The following is a 16808-nucleotide window of genomic DNA, read 5'->3' as shown; positions in this document are numbered from 1 at the left end:
GATGTGTTGAAGCGATCAGGTCAGTGGTCTTATTGCATTGTTTATTACAGTGGCCATTAGGCGCATATGGCCATATCCATGTACATAAAATTAACATTAAAATTTTCCTTGATCACACTAACCTCATTTTAGTTGCTCAGCAGTCAAATGTACCTAGTGGCTACTGTATTGCACAGCACAAATTTTCATTATTGCAGATAGTTCTATTGAAAAGCACTGTGTGGAGTGGTGGGGTGGCCCCACCTTCTGGATTTGCTTCACTGTTCTCTTATGGTGTTGTGTAACTCATTCAAATAATCCCTGTATTTATAGAAAATTGGAAGTTATACATATATATCCAAAAGCTTACTTAGATCCAGATTAAACTTTTATTTCAAGACTACCTTAGGTGGTGCTGTACCCTTTATATTGCATTACAAAGAACTAAGAATTAACCACTAGATTTTGCATGACGGATGTAGCTATTGGTCTTATGTGGGGCCAAAAACCTGATTTGAGGGGGTAGTTCAAGAAAGAAGGGAAAGAGTGGAGTTGGAGACACCAAGTGTAGACCAGTTGGGAGCTTTGTATTGAAAGGAGAACAGAGAAATGGAGTGTTAACTGGATGGGGATTTAGTACTGAGTTGGAGAGCTATAGCATATTTATATGCTGGTAGGAATGATTCACCTGAGAGGGAAAGCCTGACAATGCAGGAGAGAGACAGGAGAATTATTAAAGCACTGGTCCTCAATAGGCAAGGGACAGTGAGTGGGTCTGGGCTAGTGGACGTGTTGGCCATGGAGAGGGACCCAGAGGCTCTGCCCACAATAATAGGAGGGAAGGCAGAGCATAAGCTGCTAAGAAGGGATATGGGACTTCTCTGTTTATTTCATGTCATACTGTCCAAGACTGTACAGTACTGTAGTGGCCTTCACTGTAAGGCCCCAGACCTTCATGTGTGCACTTTTATGACCTACGTATAGCTCTTCTTCCTTTGCTGGCATTTCTGTCTCAGTTTGCCAGACTCTACAGCCTTCCTCCTGCCCCATTTCTAACTTGCTTCTATTTATGCCATAGATTTAAACATCCACAACTAAGGCCATGAAATTACAAAAGAAAAAAAAAAAAAGACTGCCATGTAAGTTACCCTAACTTGGAAGTAGCTAATCCTGAAACTAGCATGGCCTGCAACTTGGCTACTTAGGGGACTTTCTTGGTCTTCCTCCTAGTGTCTTTGCATCTGTTCTGTCTTCGTCTTCGCTTCTCCTTTCTGCTTATGCGTGGCTTTTGCACCTCTGTCACCCCGGGCTGCTCGTGGTCATAGTGGTCCACTGACCTCAGTTTACATCACCAGCTTTTGGGTCTTGCTTCAGCTGCAAAGACCGGATCTTGTCAAGATGTTCTCGATTGAATTCACGTGAAAAGGAATCTGGTTGGCCAGTTCATGGGGCACGGGGGGGTTTTCTGACCTGTCACAGGGTTGGCTGGGCCATGCAGGCTGTTTCCTGCTCTTGCCTAGTCAGCTGCAGCTGGGGGAGTAGAGTCCTCCAGTAGGAAACACAACTGCCTGGGTTCACAGCTCCCTAGGCTGGGCTGAGGCAGTTCTAGGGAGGGGTGGTGAGTGGGTGGGTAGGGGCACAGTGGTGGTGTTTTCATTCACCAAGCTGTTTAAATTGTATCATGAAGACAATGGCATGTAAGTGAAGTGCATAAGCTGTATTTTATTGACTTGTTTTTCTCTTTTTTTTTTTTTTGGAAACACGGTCTTGCTCTGTCACCCAGTCTGGGGTGTGGTGGCATCATCATGGCTCACTGCAGCCTTAACCTCCCAGGCTCTAGTGATCCTCCCACCTAAAAGCCTCCCAAGTCGCTGGGACTACAGGAGCAGGCTACCATGCCTGGCTTATTTTTGTATTTTTTGTGGAGACAGAGTTTCACCATGTTGCCCAGTCTGGTCTCGAACTCCTGGGCTCAAGCAATTCCCCCCTTTTTGGCCTCCCAAAGTTCTGAGATTAAGGTGTGAGCCATTGTGCCTGGCCTGTTTTATGGACTTTCCAACACCTGTTTTAACTTTCTGCTTATTTTTTATTGGCTGCATTCTACTTATAAACTCTGTGCAAATATTTGTGGAATGAATGGCTTTTGAAATAATAGATAAGAACTGCCTTTTTCATTTTGACCACATATTAATTTTATCTTTTGCATTTTTGGTTTAGAATGAAATGGCTATACTTCAAGAAGATCTGTACAGGAAAAAAAAAAAAAATTAGACTGTTGGCAAAATGCTGCCAGGCAAATCAGAATTCAAATTCCTTTCCCTATCTTAATTAACTAAAAGTCTAAAAGTATAGACTTTGAGTTCTGCTCCTGGGATTTAAAGCTTAAAACTTTTTCTTTTAAGTAAATATATTGACAATATTTATATACTTAAGAATATTATTATTCCCTGAAGCCCAAATGCATAATTGCTACAAATTTAATAAATATCTTGAGATTGGATGAAATGCATTTGAAAAGCAAAATGTTTCCTTAATGCCAATGTGTCCCTTTAATGTGTTTGGCTCCAGATGTTTGGCCTCATTTGCTGGAGTGGATGCAGCATTATCCTGTCAGTTCCCTGCTGTTTGCCATTATTTAGGAGTATTAGAGGCTGTAAGCATGCATGCTCATTGGGAAAGTTAGAGAAAGGCTTTAAATAGAGGAAGGTACCGAGCTGCGGCCCCTGTCCAGAACATCTGAGGTTAAAAGCAAGACAACAAAGTGACTATAAATCAAGCATTAGAATCCTAAAAGTAGCTGCAATAGCTAAGAGCAGTCCTACTTGTAACCATCTTTCGTATTAGCTGTCAACTCAGATTCCGAAGCACAGAATCAAATCTTCATTAAGGGCCATTCTCTCCTTCAAAGGACGTGTCCAACAAAATATGTATTCTACAGTGGAATATACAAATTCTTTAGCAGTAACAGGGAACATAAATTGGATTTCCTAAAGAATTGGGGCCCACACTATTGTGCTCATAAATCCTTGCATTATGCCTCATTAACCTTTCATACTTAGATGTAATCTGTAGATGATTGTATTATACTAAAGTAAAAGTCTACTTTAACACCAATGGCAGGGTATAGTTCTTATACTGTGTCTTAAGAAATGGTAGAACCACTTGGAATTCCCTTTACATTGACATACAAATTTTATTTTCTTGTAATGGGAAGATAATAGATTTTGCCTCTTGTATAATTATAGTATAAACCATAGAACTCATCCACCCCAGTTCTCAGGGTCAAAATGTTCTCCAGAATTTCATGCCTAATATAAGGTTTTCTGCATATGAATGTGTTTATAGGTATCCCTTTAGGGCCAGAGCTCTGGTCTCTTAGGAATACCAGTTTTGTGTATATTAGCAAAGACCAACACTCCCAAGTCACTAACACATAGATCTACTTTTCATTTTGTGTTTTCTTAGGTTTCAAATACAGAGGTTTGCTGGGGGGTGTGGTGCGTGCCTGAGGTCTCAGCTGATCCAGGAGGCTGAGGCAAGAGGATTGCTTGAGCCAAGGAGTTTGAGGTCAGCCTAGGCCACATAGTGAGAGCCCCATATCTAAAAGTAAATAAATAATAAAATAAAATAAAATGCAGAGATTTAATGGCCAATATTTTCTTTAGGATTTTTATGTCTAGGTTCACACGTGGAATGGTCCTGTTGTTTTCCTATACTATTCATTGGTTTCAGAATTAAGGATGGCATCTATGAAATGATTTGGACATTGTTTGATATTTTCTAAACAGTTCATTTTGAAAAGAGAGACTAACTGAAAAAAAACTCCTAAAAGTTTGGTGAAATACACGTAAAACCGCTTGGGCCTGCTATTTTTTGGAGAGTTGGATAAGGGCAAAAATAAGGCTAAAATGATTACCATTTTAGTTTAAGTTTCTTTTCCTTCTTAATCAATTTTGGCATTTTATGTTTTTTCAAAACTTTTAATATCTTTTTCTAAAAGTTTGTATAATCTAATTATTGTGTAATGGCTATATTTTTCACTTGTTCTTAAATTTTTTATGAAGTAGTTCAGATATATAAACGAATTGTAAGTCACAGTCGCCCACATCCCGCTCCTGACGCTAATTCTACCGCCTTTGAGAATTTGACGCTAATACCACTCCGCCTCAAATGACTCACTTTAACCACTCCGCCTTTGAGAGCCCTCATTCCCAGCATTTCTAGATACCTCCACTGCATGTATGCACCTGGACCCTGAAAGGCGATATTTTGTACATTCATATATATTGGCATAAAATCGTTCGTAGCGTTTTCTTATTCTTTGATCTCGGCTGCATCTTTAGTTATAGTGCATTTTCCTTCCTTTTCCCTCTTTCTGACACAAACGCACGCACGCCCACACACATGCGCATACGTGATTACTGTTCCTAGAAATCAGTGTAGTTGTCTTTTTGGCAAACTTTGCCCTTAAACTTCTATATTGTCTTCTTTTATTTCTTCTATATTGTCTTCTTTTATTTCTGGCCTTTCTTATTTCCTCTTTTATTTTCTCTGTTATTCTTTTTCTAACTTCTTGGTCACCTAGCTCAGTAAGTAGTTTTTGTTCTTTCCTAGCATACCTCGGTACTCTAGTGTCACAGCACCAGTGTCCTTCTTGGTCGCTTGGGGTTCTTGTAGTTACATAATTTAAATATTACCCTTGAATATAAATATTTAGGGCTATACATCTTTCTTTAATATGTTGTATTCTACTAGTTTTATGGAATTATAATTTTATTCTTTACACATATAATGTATACATTTTCTGAAAATACTATGTACGCAGAAATAAAAATAATTGTAATTTTATTTTATTGGGTGAAAGTGATAATGTTTCTAATCCACTGTGCAAATTCTAGGCGAGCATAGAAAAAATAAACACCACTGTCCTGTAGGTCTGGAGGTATCCATCTGTTTTGATATGTTGTATTTTCCCATTTCTATTTTGAGTTCTTCCATGGGTTGTCTACTATGTGGTCCATTTTAAAATGTCTAAGTGATTGACTGCTTTTTAGTTATCCTCTTGTTATTGATGCCTGACTTAATTGTATTGTGCTCTGATTATGTGGTAGTAATTCTTCAATATTTGCTGAGACTTGCTATGTGGCCTGTGCATGGTCTATTTTCATGAAATATTCCATGTGTGCAAGTGAAGACAGTGGATTCACTATCCGAGACTGGGTTCTCCTTAACTGCATTTCAGAAGCCTGTTCACAGAGTTGTTTAAACCTGCCACGTGCTTTCTAACTTTTCGTCTGCTTGATCTATCAGTTATTGAGAGTAGTAGCTTAAAACCTCCCATTATGATAATGTTTTTTCAAACTTGTAGAACAAATTTTTTTCATGAATTTGGAGGCTATATAGTTAGCTGCATACAAATTTAGAATTTTGCCCTTTTGCTAAGTTTATCATTAGGAGGTGGATCTTGGTTTTTATTAGTGCCTCTTATTTTAATATCTAGTTTGCCAAGCCTTTTACTATCAGCCATTTGGGGCCCTTATGCTTTGGTGATTTTCTTTTCAAACAGCAGATAGCTTTTTAAAGAGCATGTGGCTTACTGCCATCATCTGTCAATCTACTGCTTAATTGTTTAGTTCACTTAACATTTATAATGATTACTGATATTTTTCTTTTGTCTTTTTTTATTTTAATTTTTGTGGGAACATGGTAGATGTATGTATTTATGGGGCATGTGAGATGTTTTGATACAGGCATGCAATGCATAATAATCACATCGCGGAGAATGGGGTGTCCATCCCCTCAAGCATTTATCCTTTGTGTTACTAACAAACCAGTTATACTTTTAGTTATTTGAAAATGTACAAGTTCATCTTATATTTGTCCTTTTAGATGGTTTTTGTTGTTCCTTCTTTTTTTTTTTTTTTTTTTTTTTTGAGACGGAGTCTCGCTCTGTCGCCCAGGCTGGAGTGCAGTGGCCAGATCTCGGCTCACTGCAAGCTCCGCCTCCCGGGTTTACGCCATTCTCCTGCCTCAGCCTCCCGAGTAGCTGGGACTACAGGCGCCCGCCACCTCACCCGGCTAGTTTGTTTGCATTTTTTAGTAGAGACGGGGTTTCACCATGTTAGCCAGGATGGTCTCGATCTCCTGACCTTGTGATCCGCCCGTCTCGGCCTCCCAAAGTGCTGGGATTACAGGCTTGAGCCACCGCGCCCGGCCTGTTCCTTCCTTTTTCTATTCCTTTACATCAACCAGGGTTTTACAAAATGAATCTGTTTCTCTTCCACTAACTAGTTTGGAAGTATAACCCTCTACTTCAATTTGTGTGTGGAACTACATATATTTAGCTTACTCTAAAAATAATCTACAATTTGTTCCTAAACTTACAGCACTTTAACTCCCTTGTTTTACATATTATTGTCTAGTATTTCTTGTTATCCAAATGAGACATTACTCTTTTTATAAAGGCAATATTTGTGTTCATTTATTCACATTTACCCAGTTCTTCACTATTCCTTCATGCTTCTCACACTTTTGCATATAGAATTATCTTCCTTCTTTCTGAAATACTACCTTGGAAGTTTCGTTAGATGATATCGGGATCTGGTGGTGATGAACTGTTTTTGTTTGTTGAAATATGAGGAACTTTCTGGCCCTCCAACTATGAGTAGCGTCTAAATCACCCCCCACTGACAGTGCCCCCAGACCAGAGACGTGCGGGACAGCTCTGCTGCATGCACGGTTGTGCTCTCTGCTTGGTGGATGTGAGGCTATGGTGTAGAGATAGGGATAAAACTAGAGAGATACGTGCTCAGTAATGACACACGGCCACTCCATGTGCTGCAAAGAAATCTAGACAGTGTGGAAAGGGTGAGAAAGTGATCCAGATACAGCACTTAAAACCGAGAGAACTCATGCTTTAATAGACACTGAAAATCACAAAGGAGCAAGGCCAAGTGCCTTAGCAATCTCAATAAAAATATGAAGTTCTTTTTACATGGTAAATTTCATAATATAAAAAGTTTAATGTCTGGAAACCGTGTAATTTACAAAAAAAGTCCACGTAGGCCAAAGATGGCTAACACTGCATATAAGGAACGTGAATGCCACTGGGAAGGTATCTGAGGAGGGGCGGGACCACAGGTGTCCTGACAGGAAACATCTTTGAAGGATGTGGCACAAACAAGGGCCCAGTTCACAAACCAAAGGTACACTCAGATAGAACAGCAGAATAGGTGATGAAGATTATACAGTTTCCACTTGTTGCCTACTTACTGAAAGCAAACCAGATTAATGCATGGCATTTTTCCAACCTGAACTGAAATTCTCAAGGCTACAGTTCTTCTTGTGGGTCTGCAAGTGTGTGTGGCCGGGAGGTGGCGGGATCGGCATGGCCGGGACTGGCTGCAGTGATCATGTGCTGGAGGTCACTGGGTTGGAGAAAGCAGGATCAGGACAGCGCAGGTGGCACCTTCGTCTCCTGCTAAAACCCAGCAAGTTTCAGTGTGGACCGTGAATTTTTAAAAAATGGAATGGAGGTGAAAACTATTTCATTTTGTGCTGCACGTCAGTGTGGCTCAAAATGTAAGTTTTAGTAGCAATTTTTCTCTTGGTATTTTGACTTAATTAAAAAATCAAATTAGTTGAGTCATTTACTGGAGAGAATTAAGAAAGCTTTGACTCCCTTGCTCTGTGTTCCTGCTGAGGTTTCTAAGAGAGGGGAGTTGTACGGCTTATCGTCATTGTCTTTACATCTGATGGAGTAGCAGAGGGTGGGACATGCTACTTTAAATATATGCAATGCTTTCTGCAAATGGTAAGCCAAAAATTGTTTCGTAAATATTACTCACATCCATGGACTCCTCCCAAGTGGGACAAAGAACCAAGGGCTATGCAGGAGGCATTTGCTTCATCCACGTGGCCCTTACATACCCAGGCTCCCCAGACACCAGTCAGTCTATCCACTACCTGACTTGCTCTTCCTAGACTGGAGAAACAAAACATTATTCCATTTTCTGTCATCTATACCAGGAGTCAGCAAACTTATTAAAAGCCCAGGTATTGGCCAGGTGCGGTAGCTCACACCTGTAATCCCAGCACTTTGGGAGGCCGAGGCGGGTGGATCACCTGAGGTCATGAGTTCGAGACCAGCCTGGCCAACATGGTGAAACCCCGTCTCTACTAAAAATATAAAAATTAGCAGGTCATGGTAGTGGGTGCCTGTAATCCCAGCTACTCAGGAGGCTGAGGCAGGGAGAATCGCCTGAACCCAGGAGGAAGAGGTTGCAGTGAGCCGAAATTGCGCCACTGCACTCTAGCCTGGGCGACAGAGTGAGACTCTATCTCAAAAAAAAAAAAAAAAAAAAAAGCCAGATATTAAATATTTTATGTGGTGTGGGCCAAAGGCAAAATCAAGAATATTATGTAATTACTTATATAACCCTTTAAAAAGGTAACTTAGCTCATGGCTGTGAAAAACCATACCACTGACCAGACTTAGCCTATGGGTCATAGTTGCCAACTCCTGATGTACACAAAGAAATCTTGGTGAATTACGCAATTTCCCTTAATTCTAAGTGCATACTTTTTTCAGTGTAGCCTGAAACATTCACTTTGATTTTACATCCGTTTTACTCATATAGGAACATCAAGACGGACATACACATAGAGTGGCGGTGACTCGACAGTGGCCTCTATACTGGTCTATCATTTTATCACTTTTGTTTTCCCTTCCTTGAAACTTGTATCTAAGACAGAATAAAACCACATAAACCATTTGGCTCTTCAATATGAAACCTAAAACAATAATGTACATGGGACTAAAACCAGGTTAGAGTCCATGAGTCCTCTTAACTGGCTCAATAACCACAGGAAGCGGCAGGGTGGTGGGGGTGTTTGCTAGAGAGGGGCAAGTAGGGTGGCACCCTTCCCCTCACGGAAGGAGAGCACAGACCCCAGAGCTTTACTCCAGGGATCCTTGGCACTTGGGAAAGAAAGAGGCTGAGAGATTTGCTAAGAGAGGGACAGCCTAACCATCTGCATATGGATTTAGAAACTTGAGGTTTACTTTTCATTGTTAAGAACCTGATTTTGCTGTCTAATGCACAGTGCTATAAATTTGGTCTTCACTTGCTACACTGGTACTTTTATTACCATTTTTTCCCCTACTAACATATAGAAACCCTCATAATTGCTGGCTTCTTTATAAAGTACTTTGCTTTCAGTGTTGGGATCAGGGCTAGAATGTGACATGCTTATTGTTGCCTTTTGTCAGCATGGCTGCTGGTTAAATTAAAAACCCCTAGGATGGAGCTCAGGAGAACACAGACTGGATAAATATTATTCTTTCTTCTTTTCAGAGGAGTACACTGAGGAACAGGTGGGACTGTCAGTGTATGCTCAGAAGCTGAGATCCCACCCATGGTTAAAACCCCCACTTGGGGATCCTGAGGTCAGTGCCCCCTGCCAGGCCCCTCAGGTCTGCTCCATGTGCTGCTGGTGGCCCAGGCCAGGTGGCCGCCCACCTTCATGAGGAACCCCGTAGTGAGGTGGGTAGGATTTTTATTTTAGAATTACCTGAAAGATACTTATCTAAATTCTCCAACTAAGTACTAATACGACTTTCAGCATTTCCTTTCTTTATTAAAATAAATTAATGGTTACCCCTAAATAGATGATTCCCTTGTCTTGCCTCAAGCTGGCAACAATTTAAGTTACCGTCAGAGCTGTAGGAAAAGAAGTCTACCTTCACTTTTTAAGATGTATCTCTTTCTCCCTGGTTGGCCATAATCCGGGATGGCCCTGCTGCTTAGGATCTGGACGTGTGGCTTCAGTGGTGGGGGAGGGGCCAGTCCTTCAGACAGTAGGAGCACAGGAGGCTGGCCAGGGCCAAGGTGAGGGTTTTGGGGGGCAGCTCACAGAGGCAGGTGCTGGAACTGTGGGGACCTGGCAACAGATTTAGATATAAGACAACTGAGGGACCTGGAGTTGGGAAAAGAGAATAAAATTCAACAGCTAATAAAAGGGAACAGGAGCTGGAAGGCGGGATAAATCTAGTTAGCCTTGGAAATTTTTTTTTTTTTTTTTTTTTGCTTATAAGGAAACTGAGTCATTTCAACCTTTCCTTCCAAACTTGATAATTACTTATTGATGACTATTCAAAATTTGACATTTTAAAAAACTTGAGCTTTTAAAAATAATAGCTATAAATGCAAAGTACTATTGATAATAAAACCAAGTTGTTTATCCATATACAAAAAAGGTCAATACTGTTTTAAAAGCACAAAGTTGCATTTTAAATCACAATTGCATAGTTCTAAAATGCCTGGATAAAAGTTACATAATTTTTTTTTAAGAAAATTCAAGTTTGGTTGACAGCGGGACCCAAAGGACATTTGCAGAGGAGAGTTCAGAATGGAAGCGCTGTTTCAATGTGAATTATTGCATTGTTGCTGAGATATTACACTATCATGAGACCAAAATTGCTACAATTTAATTACAAATCATTGGCATTTTAAAAACCATTATTCCATTTTTGGCTAATATAACACTTTCCTGTAGAATTCAACTGAGAGAAATTTCATACATCCCACCCCCAACCAGCACCCGAAAGCCTTAGAAAAAGCTCTATTTGTATTTCTGTGTATAAAAGGTACTGCATATATACCTCTTAGCAAAATATGTGCTCCCTTTCCTCTCCCTACCCCAGAACCATGATCATTTTTGTACAAAATCCTGGTGAAGAATCATATCAAAGATGAGAAGCAGGGAGTTCAAAGGTAAACATTTGGTGAAGTGTATAGGAAATTCCATGAGCCTCCTGTACCAGCCCCATAGAAGTCCTGGCTTTTGGTGAATGTGGCCCAGAAAAGCCACCAGTGTGTGTGGCAGCCTTTGGACGTGGTCATGCCCCTTGCCTGGAGAGCACAGCATCACGAGGGTGCTGGTGGCTGTGAGGGGACTGCACTCGGACCGGCTGAAGCAAACGCCAGGCCACCATCTGCCGGCTGCTCAGAGTCAGTGGGTATAAAAGATGCTTTAGCATTTGGAAGAAGGGAAAAATCTTCCTGGGGACAGGAACTTGTAGCCATTTCCAGAAGGCAGTCTCAAAGGGCGCGCGGGGGCTGCGGCGGGAGGGCCGGCGGGCAGCGGCAGCGCGCCCAGTGAGGTGGTCTCGGTGCGCCAGTGTCCATTGGGAGGGGCTTTTGGTGGAGCTCCCTCATGCTGCTGCAGGGACAGCTCCTTCAGTTCAAGCTTATCCACTCCCTCCTCCTTCTTATTGTGCCGTGGTGACAAATTCAACAGACTGAGGACATCTCTCTTAGAAGTCATCGTGCCAGGAGCCCCCCGGAAGATCTTCATTGGCCCTGTGGAATGCTGGGGTGTGCTCTGCCAGAACATCTTCAGGTTATGGACAGCCTGCACCTTTTCATCAATGGCTGCCATTTTCAGTTTGTCTATGTCAGGAGCGTCTGCTGGACTCGAGCGAGCGGATCCAGCTGAGGAGTAGGAGAGAGCTGGGGAAGGTGCACTGCCAGCAGGAGACTGGTGGCCGGAGCTTGGGGACATGTTCCTTGGTGATTTGGAAATGTGAGCGCTGTAAGGAGAGCTGGGGTACTTCAGTTTAAAGAGAGGCTGGTCCAGCTGGGAAGTCTGTGAGTCGGAGCCGGGCGATGGCCGGCCACTGTTCTGGCTCGGGCTGTCTTTGATGGACATCTCCGAGGTGGTGGGGCTGCTATATCCAGAACTCACCTTGGGCAGGGAGGAGCTTCTGGCTGGGGGCTTTGGTTTAACAGTGACTGGAGATGGCTGACTCTTCTGATGGGAGAGGACAGGCCTGCTGAACGCGCTGGTTTCTGATGCTCTGAAGACGGCAGCGCTGCTGGGCGCCTGAACGCCGTCTTCAGGGTTATTACTCTTGCTCACCTGGCCGCCGCTCCTCTGAAGACGCTCCACTGCAATGAGATGACTCTGTGTCTCCTCTAGAATTTTCTGGGCTAATTCCTGTGGATCAAGTTTTGGATTGCTTTCTTCTTGGGATTTCACGGTACTGTCCGTTTCTGTGCTAGACTGGTCTGATTCTCCTGTATCTGAGCTTGCTAGTTTTCCCACCTTTTGGAAGGGTGAGTTGGGGCTGGGAATCAGAGTCATTTTCACTGGAGAATTTGGAGTGCTGATGCTCCCTTTGGAGCTCACTGAGACTCTCAAGCCTCCGGCTGTCCCAGGTCGGGGTTGTTTGTGGTCTGGTGAGAAGCACATGTTTTGGTTTTCTTGGTAGGTCGCCAAGGGCTCGTTACTGATGATAGAAAACCCTTCATATTCTTCATCATCTTTGTTGCCTGCAGGGCGGGTCTGGGGAGGCAGCTGGCTCCGAGGCAGGGTGGATCTCTGCAGGTAAGCGTTCTTGGACCGGTCATTGTCCTGTCGTCCTCCGGGGCCTCCACCCTCTGATCCACCCTCAGGTTTGGAGACAAAGCTCATTGAGGAGGCAATGGAGCTCAGACTGTACACAGAGATGGCGTCTGAGGCAATGCTGTCGGCACCGGTGGGAGAGAAGGGGGGGTGCTGGTAGCCCAAGGGCAGAGCATTGGAAACAGACTGAGCAGAAGCGAGAGACTCCAGGGAGGAGGAGCTGTCGAGGCTGAGGCGCTTGGGTAGCTCAGTAGAATCTAAGCATAAAACACAAAGGCCCAGAGGGCAATTAGAATTCTATATGGTTTTGATTTTTTTTTTTTCAAAATTTACAACATCCTTATATGCATAGAAGCTAGCAAAGAATTATGCAAGAGCTACTTATATACACTACTTGAATTAATCTTACAATCCTCAAAAACATGGTCCTGTTAGAAAAAGTAAATCTAACATAGGGACAAAATCACTCTAGGAGCGCTCACAGCCACACCCACATCCCCCCAGACCCCCACCACCATGGCCCATCTCCACTCTGCTCCCTGTCACATGTGGGGTCAGGGTAAGCAACACAACCTTGTATCCACCTTCCTCTGAGGAGGGCTGGCTGTGCTCCTGGGGTGGGGGCCCTTTGCTCAGCTGGGGCACGTGAGCAGTCTGTGACATCTCCTGCCCTCCTTTCCAGCTCCATCCCAGCAAGTCCCTCTGGCATCATCTACACTCGCTCTCCACACTGCTTCTCCCCCATTCTCTCAACTTACTCCATTCAGGTTTTTGTCCCTGTCATTCTTATAAAAGTCGCCAGTGAGGTCCACAGTGCCAAATCCAGAGTCCATTGCTCAGTTCTGCAGTGGGATACACCCTGCCCTCACCACCCCCTCCCTCCTCCGTAGGCCCCTCCTCATCCTTGTCACTCTGAGACCTGGAATGCCCACAGGACACAATCCTCTTCCCCTCTGACCCTCACGCACCCCGGGTGACGCCATGCACGTTTCTGTCTCCATGCAGACCTCTCCCTGAACTCCAAACTCACATACCATCTGCCTGCATGGGTGCCTAATGGATATCCCCAAACTGAATGTGTCCCAGATGGAACTCAAGCCCATTCCTCCTGCCACTTTCCCGACCTCAGCAGAAGGCAATCCCATTTTGGCAGTTCTTCCAAAAAAAAAAACAGGATATCACTTTGATCCATCTGTCATGACCTTCAGCAGACCCCGTTGGTTCCACCTGCAAACCACAACCACCTCCCAAGCCAGCATTTGTTCTTCCCGCAGTAGCCAGCTCGGCCCTTAAGAATGTCAGTCAGGCTGGGTGTGTCCCCAGAGCCTGGAAATCTCCTCCCGGGCCCACGTGACCTGAGGGTCCACTCCCATCAGGCCCTGTGGCCCCACAGAAGACAGGCACACCTGTCGCCACGTTCCCGTCTGCTTTGCCGCCACCCTCTTGCTTTCCAGTCCCTTGCCCTGCTTGAGCACTTGCCAGCACCTCGTACATTCCAAGTGCCATGAGAGCAGGGAGTTTTTGTTTCCTGCTCCTGAACAGTCCCTACCTGTTCCCTAACATCACAAAAAATGTTTATTCACTTTTCTTCTGCTTCCCAAAATGTATGTGCTGGTGTTGGCCCCCAGGGAGAGCGTGGCAGGCCCTGGTGGAGAGCTGGTCTGAGGGCAGGCTCTTACCGAACAGAGACAGCAGGGACTGGAGCGCGAAGTGCACAGTCCGTCGATTAGCTTGCTTCCCGGTTTTCAGGATTACTTCCTCCTGACCAACTTCACAGAGATCAAAACCTAAAGGAACAAAGAAGATAAGCATCTGCTTCCTTTGGGAAGATTCCAGATCTTGAACAGGAGCACTGTAGGGCTCCTTGTGCAACTTCATGGAATGCCTGCAAGGCCCTTCAGGAAGCATTTGGGCCTGGGGCTTCCCCTGTCTGCACAGAGGTTGGTCATGTGGCAGAGGGGCCGGGCTGCCCCACCCGGAACATCCACTCTACGCAGCCCCCATCTGGCGTGTGTGTGGCTCTCACTGCCTGGCTCTCCTCTGTCCCTTCACGGAACGCACTATGGACCAGAACTGAGTAAGGCTCACTCACATGTTTTTTTCTATTTTTTTCACAGAAGTACAGTCTATATAAAGACTGTCCAGGACAAAAACTGGCCACTCCATTCAGCATTGAGAGCAGTATTTATAGCTGGTGCATGGTAAGGTGAAGTTTCTCAAGGGCAAAGACAATGCCTTCATGCATGTTCCGTGTCTGCCCCCGTGGGCTTTGAAATGAGTGCCGACAATGGGGAATCTGCAGTGACTTCTCTGCCTCTGCCAAAGCCCAGGGGTGCTGCTCCCTAATTCTAAGGATTCTAATGAGACTCAGAGCAGGTGTAACACAGGGCGTGGAGCTTCCTGAGCAAGAGGCTGGCTAACAAGCTGTGGACGACTAAGAGACATTATAGGGACACCAGCAAGTACGTCTCCCTGGGGAGAAGCCAAGCGCAGATGCTATGGCCACAGATGATGTGGTTTGGCCCTGTGTCCCCACCCAGATCTCATCTTAAATTGTAAGCCCTGGATGTTGAGGGGAGACCTCGTGGGAGGTGATTGGATCGGTTCATGATAGGGAGTTCTCACGAGATCTGGTTGTTTGATAAGTGTCTGGCATTTCTCCTGTGCTGTCTCTCCTGCCACCTTGTGAAGAAGGTGCCTGCTTCTTCGCCTTCTGCCATGATTGTAAGTTTCCTGAGGCCTCCCTAGCAATGCAGAACTGTGAATCAATTAAACTTTTCTTTATGAATTACCCAGTCTCGGGTAGTATCTTTATACCAATGTAAGAACAGACTAATACAGATGGGGACCACAAAGCAAGAATTTAAGGCCAGAAGAGTCTTCAGCATTGAAAATTTTCACTCAGGATCCCTAGTCCCTGGTCCCTGGGTAGATCACTGAGCTCCCCTTAAAACACTGCAAAGTGCTGGGTACCTACAATGCCACACCCTCTCCTCTGACCTCACAATGATAAAGTAAAGGGGCCTGTAGTACACGATGCTACTGTCAGCATGCTGTGCGTTTCATGACTCAGCCACAGCACATTCACCAAAGGAGAAACCCCTCCCTCTCTCGTCTGCCTAGCCAGCCAGCCTTTTTACTTGTACTCGGAGATTTGGAGACTATCATTCCCTTAGGAATTAGGTTCACTAGAGGAGCATTCTGGTCTCAATGGGACGTTTTCCTCTCTGAATTTGAAAGTAGATAGCCCCTGAAAGCAACAGGAAGACATGCTCAGAGAACTCAGCATTAAAAACAAATAATGAATAGTATCAATGTAATGCTTGCATGAGAAACCTCTGCTTTTACCAAAGTGATTCAGATGGGGTTGCTGAGAACTGGGTCCTCGCCATCTCTGGCAGCCCATGCTGGGTTGTGAAGGTGTGTGCTTACTGCTGAGGACTGGAAAGGGGGCATTTCTTGGAGCCTTGGAGCCCTGGGAGCGAGCCAGCCACCTCTCTCCAGATGACAGGCCTGCCAGACACCACTGTCCTCCCCAAGCTATAGTCAAAAGGCCGTAAAGGTCACAAATGCATGCAGGCTGACTCGCCCCTTGAGTATCAGTGGCTCTTGGAAAATACGGAGAATAACTGGAACGTTGACTAACATCTCCCATAATCACAACACCAGAGATAGCCCGTGTTAAGATTTTCTGTTTCCTTCTGTACTATTCTTGATTTATCTGGCAAAGGGACCTCAAAAGCAGCGAGTGTGCAGAGGAGGAAGGCTGGCTCCACCACCCCCACACCAAAGAGAAGCTCAGGCTCCACGAGGAAGAGAGCTTTTCCTTTATAAAGCGAGTTCTTGGCCAGATGCGGTGGCTCACGCCTGTAATCCCAACACTTTGGGAGGCTGAGGCAGGCAGATCACTTGAGCTCAGGAGATGGAGAACAGCCTGGGTACCATGGCAAACCCCTGTGTCTACAAAAAATACAAAAATTAGCTGGGCGTGGGTGGCGCATGCCTGAAGTCCCAGCTACTTGTGAGGCAGAGATTGCAGTGAGCTGAGCTCGTGCCACTGCACTCCAGCACCCCAGCCTGGGTAATAGAGTAAGACTGTCTCCAAAAAAAAAAAAAAAAAAAAAAAATGTTGTGGTTGTGCCTTCGTCTTGCGGACTCACTTGTGGCAATGCCCCCAAGGCTTGCCCTACAGCTTCTCACAGAAGTGACAAGAGAATCATCCGGATGGGAACCTGACCCTTCTCAGTCTAGCCTCCATCTGCTGCAGCCTACATAGATATTTACTATGTTTACGCCAGGAAAATGATGCTTTAAACCCACAGAAGAAAAGCATGTAGGCCAGGAGTGGTGGCTCACGCCTGAATCCCAGCACTCTGGGAAGCTGCATGGAAGGGCTGCTTGAACCCAGGAGTTTAAGACCA

General features: G+C 44.6%; 1 protein-coding gene across 5 annotated transcripts in view; it reads right to left on the bottom strand.

Moving 5' to 3' along the window:
* Window positions 1–6872: 6872 nt before the first annotated feature.
* The window catches only part of TTC28 (tetratricopeptide repeat domain 28), a 711882-nt gene continuing 701946 nt past the window's right edge, over window positions 6873–16808 (bottom strand). For all 5 annotated transcript variants that reach the window (XM_073006849.1, XM_073006850.1, XM_073006851.1 and 2 more), the window contains 2 exons: window positions 14067–14174; window positions 6873–12644 (listed from right to left, as the gene is read on the bottom strand). In XM_073006849.1, the coding sequence (XP_072862950.1) occupies window positions 11014–12644; window positions 14067–14174 (1739 nt within the window). In that variant the 3' untranslated portion in view covers window positions 6873–11013. The remainder of the gene's footprint in view (window positions 12645–14066; window positions 14175–16808) is intronic.

Source organism: Chlorocebus sabaeus, chromosome 19 (genome assembly GCF_047675955.1).
Source record: "Chlorocebus sabaeus isolate Y175 chromosome 19, mChlSab1.0.hap1, whole genome shotgun sequence".
Classification (NCBI taxonomy): domain Eukaryota; kingdom Metazoa; phylum Chordata; class Mammalia; order Primates; family Cercopithecidae; genus Chlorocebus; species Chlorocebus sabaeus.
The sequence above is the reverse complement of the archived record's forward strand: the minus strand, read 5'-3'. Positions and strand labels throughout refer to the sequence as shown.